Source organism: Charadrius vociferus, unplaced genomic scaffold (assembly GCF_000708025.1).
Source record: "Charadrius vociferus isolate BGI_N301 unplaced genomic scaffold, ASM70802v2 scaffold883, whole genome shotgun sequence".
Taxonomy (NCBI): domain Eukaryota; kingdom Metazoa; phylum Chordata; class Aves; order Charadriiformes; family Charadriidae; genus Charadrius; species Charadrius vociferus.
The window spans coordinates 657,553-665,112 of record NW_009647740.1 but is presented as its reverse complement, the minus strand read 5'-3'; the positions used below and the strand labels follow the sequence as shown (position 1 = coordinate 665,112).

General features: G+C 41.2%; 1 protein-coding gene across 1 annotated transcript in view; it reads left to right on the top strand.

Moving 5' to 3' along the window:
• RTCB (RNA 2',3'-cyclic phosphate and 5'-OH ligase) overlaps positions 1-7,560 on the top strand; it is a 10,875-nt gene that overhangs the window by 452 nt on the left and 2,863 nt on the right. Inside the window, exons 3-9 of the mRNA XM_009881991.1 lie at positions 472-539; positions 2,698-2,797; positions 4,054-4,210; positions 4,795-4,951; positions 6,130-6,289; positions 6,617-6,774; positions 7,368-7,556. Coding sequence (XP_009880293.1) covers positions 472-539; positions 2,698-2,797; positions 4,054-4,210; positions 4,795-4,951; positions 6,130-6,289; positions 6,617-6,774; positions 7,368-7,556 — 989 coding nt within the window. The remainder of the gene's footprint in view (positions 1-471; positions 540-2,697; positions 2,798-4,053; positions 4,211-4,794; positions 4,952-6,129; positions 6,290-6,616; positions 6,775-7,367; positions 7,557-7,560) is intronic.

The following is a 7,560-nucleotide window of genomic DNA, read 5'->3' as shown; positions in this document are numbered from 1 at the left end:
CCACCGGCGGCTGTACCGTGTCCTATGCCCGCATCAGATGGGTGGGCACAGCCTTGCCCAGCTGCCTTCTGTGCTCCGAGGCGTGCCCTGAATGCGGCACTACCTGAATGCCTGTGCTCAGAGTTTATTTTGGTGGGGGCGGGAGCCCGGGCCTGTCTCTTCTGTGTGGGGCTGGAGCGCAGGGCTGGATCCAGATGTGACAGCTGGGCCGGTGGTAACGCACTTCGGCTGTTAGCGCAGCTCGGTCTGCATTGGTACGAACACAGAAGAAGGAGAACTTCAGCATAATATTTCATTTAATGAAACTGCAGATCGTTCATAACGCAAGGTGCTTTATACCAGATTAGAATGTTTGTCGGTGACTGACTTCTGATTTGCTAGTGTTTTGAGCATCCTCTTTGGAAAGTGCTTCATTGTGATTACCATGGAAAATTACCAGATTACTGACTTTTTTTTTTTTCTATTTTTCAGGTGCGGGCGGCTTTTTGCCTGCTATGAAACAGATTGGGAATGTGGCTGCATTACCTGGTATTGTTCATGTGAGTAACTCCTACAGAGATTTGCTCTTTTTCTTTTCCTATTTGCCAGTGATTATTGCCATCCAAATGGGAACTCCGTTGTGAGAAGGGGTATGGACCAAAGTTGTAGACTCTAAAACTAAATTGTCAGAAAGGGAAGTATCCACTTACTCCACTGGCTGCCTTTTGATGTAAGGCTTTTTTAGCATTGCTTTATGCTGTTTTGGTTTGCTTGAGCCACCTTTTCCCAACTGCTTTTATTGTCTGTTGTTTTTTGAGTTGTCTCTGCTGACCTGGAATGTAAGGAGACGTTAGGAGAAAGCAGGAGGCAGTATAGTTGTCTGTATTATTGTTGCTGCTCTAATGTTGGTAGTGAGCTTTCCCATGCACTCAACACTCCTTTCACTCACCCTTTGCATTTTTGGAAGCAAGGCATCAGATATGATGATGCAGGAGGAGAATACTAGGCAGGATCACTTTTCAAGAAGCTCTAAGTACAATGTAGAAATGGTCTTTTTCATGTTTAATATTGCATATATTAAAACAATTCCATTATTTGTGACTTTTTTTTTTTTAATTGTTTGTCTTGGTGACTTGGCAAGAGTTAGGAATTTCTGGCTGCAGTGAAAGGCAGCCTGTCATGCTGTTAAAATGCCTTGGTGATTAACCCAAAAGGGACTAAAGTAGAACAGTAGCAATCTGTTAAAATGGGAATTTTGGCTGGTAGTTCATAGGAGAGATGTTATGATCATCTATCTATTCAAATCTTCACTACTTTTTTTTCAAACTGAGAGATTTCCTACTGATGGTTAGGGAAGGCAGAAGCCGCACACAGTCCCACTGAAAAATAGTGTTCTTTTTAATGTATTATTATGTATTTAATGTCTAACAGTTTTACACACATTGAAAATTTCCGATTTCTGACAGCTTTCTGGGTGTTCATAAAATCATAGAATGGTTTAGGTTGGAAGGAACCTTGAAGATCATCGAGTTCCAACCCCCCTGCCATGGGCAGGGACACCTCCCACTAGACCAGGTTGCCCAAGGCCACATCCAGCCTGGCCTTGAACACCTCCAGGGATGGGGCATCCACAACTTCTCTGGGCAACCTGTTCCAGTGCCTTACCACCCTCATAGTGAAAAGTTTCTTCCTAATGTTTAATCTAAACCTGCCCTCTTCCAGTTTAAAGCCATTCCCGCTCGTCCTATCACTACATGCCCTAGGAAAAAGTCCTTCCCCAGCTCTCCTGTAGGCCCCCTTTAGGTACTGGAAGGCGGCAATAAGATCTCCCCGGAGCCTTTTCTTCTCCAGGCTGAACAGCCCCAACTGTGTTTGGGGATTGCTTTTTTGGTTGTTTAAATAGATTGTGGAGTCCCAATTGTGGTGTCCTAATCTAAACTTGACAGGCTAAACATACCTCGAATTTGTGGAGTTGTGTAGAAACACATGCTTACTTCCTTTAATGAGCAGTAATATAAAAAGGTTCAGTAGAAGGTATTCTTTTATAAATTAAAATGGCACAGCTCCTATCCTATCAGGATATCGTCCTAAATGGATGACTTTTTCCTGCCTACAAGGTGCAGTCTTTGGTCAGTGTTCAATGACATAGCTAAGAAGAGAAAATGCTGACTGTTGTATGATTCCATTCCATAGCACTGAACTCTTCCCTTGTTACATTTACAGTATTTAGAAATTGCAAAGTTGGAATTTGGTAAAGACAAACTCATCTTCACTCTTATGTCTCAGCTTTACCCTACTCATAGGCTATTGTCTGCATCAGTTTTGAATGCAAGGACTCCTGAGTCCAAGGAGAAGTTATATTAGAATTCAGTTTGAGATCACAATTCCTATATTGGGGTGTTTCAGCTTCTCTTAAGTTTTCCTGACCTCTGGTCAGTGGAGCCAAGGGGGCTACTCAGCTGACTAGCCACAGGGTGTTTGCTTCAGAGTGAGATCAGCTACTTCTTTGCCTTCTTTGACTGTCACTCCAGTAACTGTAGGAGTTTAGATAATTACCTGAATTGATATGTGTACTCCATCTTCATCTTAACATCCATTCTTTTTTTGGTATATTTCTTTGTAAATGTGGCAACCGCTGCCACATGGCAAAGCATAACCAAGGTGTCTTTGTGCAGCACAGTTTCATAAAACTTTAAAGTTTCCTTTGTTCTCTTTCAGAGATCAATAGGCCTTCCAGATGTCCATTCTGGCTATGGGTTTGCCATAGGCAACATGGCTGCCTTTGATATGAATGATCCCGAGGCAGTGGTGTCACCAGGTAAGGATGTTTTATGGCTGACTTAACCTGCCCTGAAGAATGTCTGTGGTGGCATAAAAACACTTCTTGATATGGCAGGTCTTTACAGTACTTTATATGCAGAACCAAAGCAAAAAATATGTGAGTTATAGGGCATTAAAAGGCTCTTAATTCTTGCACTCAGAATCTTTATTTTTTGTGGAACAGATGGTTACACTGAAAATATCTAAACAGTACAGGGAAAATTGCCTTTGTGTTTTTTGCTTGGGCTTATAATATCTCTCAGTTTTGAAGGGAGAGCACAAAACTTTGAACCTGGGTTTTGCCAGGCTGATAAAGAATTGACTCTTTTCTTTGAGCAATGTTTGAAAACATTTGAGACTATTTCTACACTTTATTAAAAATGTGACCTTAAAATATTTCTGTCTTTTTAATAAACACCTGGGTCTTTACTTACTGATGGTGTGGAGGTGCTTTTGTGGTTGTACCTGTTGTTCGTGTTTCAGGTTTGCTGTAGGGAGTTCCTGTTTTCCTGCTTGACTCAAACCCAAGATCTCTTGGTCTGCTCTCCCCCCTCTGACACTAGCTAATAGCAGAACCTTCTCTAGTAAAGGTGGCATGACTAGTCTTTCATGCTAGGCCTTGCCCTGCAGTACTTATTTTTATTAAATACTAAGAGTTAAGTGAAACGCTAAGCACTGAAGTTTAATATTTTTTGTAAGTATTTATCACTTGTTATAAATACTTATATTTATTCCAGTGTGGATTCAAAAATGACTTTGTTTCAGGGTCTTGCTTTCAAGAACATCTTAGATCAGGGACCTGTCGCTTTTCTTCTGACCTTACACAGAAGAACAGGAACATCCTCTCTACTTTCCGTGGACAATATATTTTATAGTTGTGTCTACTTCTCTCTTTGTACTTGCTGGAACAACTTTGTAAACACAGAGCTTTGCAGGCAATTGTGCAGCTGTGTCTGCAGAGCATATGCTCGAGACTGAAAAACTGGGTTTTTTTAGAGAGTTTTCAAGTTTTTGTCTGCAAGACTACATATTTTGGCTGTCTTGAATTCTGAGGCTTTGTGTAAATCTATTAAAATGAAGCTTAATGCAGTTCTGCTTTTTTTCCCAGTATTGTGTCAGAAAGAAGGTGTAAGATGACAGCATTCAGTACATACTCCCTGTCAGCAGGGACACTGATTTAAGATAATAATTCAGCAAGTGCTCACCATCAGCACACTTTCTTTATTAACTCCATAGCTTTTTCTACACTTTTAGGTGGTGTCGGATTTGACATCAACTGTGGTGTTCGCTTACTGCGTACAAATTTGGATGAAAGTGATGTGCAGCCTGTGAAAGAGCAGCTCGCCCAGGCTATGTTTGACCACATTCCTGTTGGTGTTGGCTCCAAAGGTGTCATCCCTATGAATGCCAAGTAAGAGAATGACTTTGTGCACACATCACTAGAGGGGACATCGCTGGTGTTTATTTTGATGAAAGATTCACTAGTGGGAGACTTTAAGAAAGAAAAAGTAATAAAAAAATTCTTTCTATTCTTGCTGCTTATGTGCTTCCCTTGGAGGACTGGCATAATCATGAATGCACAGTCAGCTCTTTCTTCCTCTATTTAAAACCCTGAATTAACTAAAAGTTCTTTAAAGGTTCTCATTTCTTCTGACACAAAACCTCCATGAACGTAAAGGTATTTTTTTTGAACGGGATGAGAGAGAAAAAGTAATGACCTATCTAAAATTAGTATATTTGTAGAGCTTGATTTTCAGTAAATATTAAGAAGTTGGACTTCTTGTTAGGGGAGTTGGGGGCTGATCATAAAATCACAGAATAATTTAGGTTGGATGGGATCTCGAGGTCATCTCATCCAACTCCATGTGCGAAAGAGGGCTAACTGTAAAGGCGGGTCTAACAACAAAGTTACATCAGGTTGCTCAGGGCCATATCCAGTGGAGTTTTGAGTATATCCAAGGATAACTACCTTATGTAGGTGTTTGATAATTGCAGGGATTTGGAAGAGGCGCTGGAGATGGGTGTGGACTGGTCTCTCCGGGAAGGCTATGCCTGGGCAGAGGACAAGGAGCACTGTGAGGAATATGGAAGAATGCTGCAGGCTGACCCCAACAAGGTCTCCTCAAGAGCAAAGAAGAGGGGCCTGCCTCAGGTAACGTTATGTTTCAGGAGGGCTGTGAGTGCTGCCAGGGTGCAAATGTAAAGGTTAGTGGGTAGTTCTCTAATTTTGTGTCTTTTCTTGAAAGTCTGCCTGGCGTTTCTGGGCGGGGGAAAGGTGAGATGGTAGGGCTGTTTCTGAGCAATTCTTGACAGAACTGTAACAGAGGGAAATAACGTTGGGCGTACCCAAGGTCCCTGGGGCCATCAGTTTTTCATCAGTTAACACCTGGTACTGGAATTCATGTTTGGTGGCATTTCCCCATTCAGATGTAGTTTTTAAGAGGCAGGCAAGTTACTCTGCAGCTTTTCTCCTTGTTTGCTCAGCAAATTAATAGCAGGACAAGGAAGGATATCACAATAAATAGAACTAGCTCATAACTTTGAATTGCACTTCAAGAGTTGGATTTCATTTCTATACATACTATCTCATTGCTCTGGGTGGAACACTTGAGATGGCTATACTAATGCTACTATTTGTAAAGCTTTTCTTTACATGACTTCTTGAGTTTGATGAATTGTGGTGCTGCAAGGTTGTAGCATTTTAACCTTGAAATAATCTTATGTCCCATATTTTCACATTAACCTTGCAAGTAAGTGATTGTCTGTTACACAGTTGAAAAAAATTTGGGCTTGGAAATGGAATACCTTACTTTAATCTACTGAAAGGTTGTAAGTACCTAATTAACAGAATGTTGTAACTTCCTTGTGGAGTTATAACCAGGTATAAGACTATGTGTCTGCCTTGCCGATACAAATTGAAGATGAATTCTCAATTCTCTGTACTCTTCCCATCATTCAACTAGGCCTAAGTAAGTTGGAAAAAAGTGGCAGCACATTCTGTAGATCCTAGTCCTAGTAAAAACAGGTATAAAATAGTAAAAAAAAAAAAAATTACTATTTTATAGTAAAACAGTAAAAATAGTTATAAACGGTAAAAATAGTTATAAATTAGTAAAAATAGTTATAAATCTGAACAAAGAGGACAGTGCTAATACTGCTGTATTCTACTTCCTTTAAGTTTATATGGGGATTACTTTTTTTTTTTCCTGGAAAAGCTTTTCTAAACCCAAAACCTTGCTGTAGCAGTTTTCCCATGTTCCCCTAGCTCTCCCCTGTGCTCCCAGAGGCTGGTTGACTAGCAGTCTCTGATCAGTGTGTTGTGATTGGCAGCTGGGGACCCTGGGAGCCGGAAATCATTATGCCGAGATCCAGGTTGTGGATGACATTTACAACGAATATGCTGCCAGGAAGATGGGCATCGACCATAAAGGGCAGGTGTGCGTGATGATCCACAGTGGCAGCAGAGGCCTGGGCCACCAAGTTGCCACAGGTATGATCTGATTGGCATAGGTACCTGACGTGAAGCAAACTCTCTTCAGCGTGGTCTTGTCCCTGACAGTAAACTCCAGCATCAAAGAGCATTTCTTACAGTATAATTGCTGAGTCTGTTCTGAGTCGCCTTGACGGGGTTTGTCTGTTTGCAAACAGTTGATAATGTTCTGCCACAGATCTGCTTTTGCATTTGAGAAGAAGCTGTAGGTTTGACCATCGGACAGATGAGTTCAGTTTTAGAATATAAATTATAGACACCCATGTTAATCTCATAGATTGAAACAAAATGAAGAAGTCACTTAGACGTACTGTGTTTATTTCCCAGATGCTTTGGTGGCTATGGAAAAGGCTATGAAACGGGACAAAATCATAGTGAATGATCGCCAGCTGGCATGTGCCAGGATTGCCTCTGCAGAGGGACAGGATTACTTGAAGGGAATGGCAGCTGCTGGAAACTCTTCTATGACTTTTCTAACAAGACAGGTAGGACCAGAGTTGTCTCTGATGCAATTATTTTGGTACACATCTCCTGCTTTATCCCAGAAATATGGAACACAGAGTAGCTGCAGTATTTAACATCATTTTCATTTTTGTGCTTCTTAAACTGTGTTTTCTGGAGAGATTTAAAAGCTGAAGTCACGGCAATCCATCTAAAACGTCTCAACGTCACTGGATTGTACTTGCAGAAGCCACTTACACAATATTTTTGAAAATGCCTTGAACTGGAAGAAGAGGGTACAAGCAAATTGGTTTTACACTGGTGAACCCATCTTTTCAGAGTTGCAAGGATTTGTCCAGCTGATATCTTACTGAATTCCAGCATTAAAGCTGCCAATGGGCAGATAAAAAATCTAGACAGTCCAATTCTGCCACACCCAGCACTGTTGTATTCAATTCCATTGTGGCTGAATTTAAGTTTCTTACCTGCCATGCCAAGTGTTTAGGTCACTGACTTACTAGTAACAAACACTTTCAAGAAAATGTTTTCCTTTTAGTTCCTAAAAAGACTGTAAATCTTCCACATTACGCAGCAGTTACCTTCTTGTATTTCACGTCTTGATTTGCTCTCTTTTTAGGCCTTTGCCAAAGTCTTCAACACAACCCCAGATGACCTTGATATGCACGTTATCTATGATGTGTCTCACAACATTGCCAAAGTGGAGCAACATGTAGTGGATGGAAAGGAGCGGACTCTGCTGGTGCACAGAAAGGGGTCAACCAGAGCCTTCCCTCCTCACCATCCTCTTATCGCTGTCGATTATCAAGTAA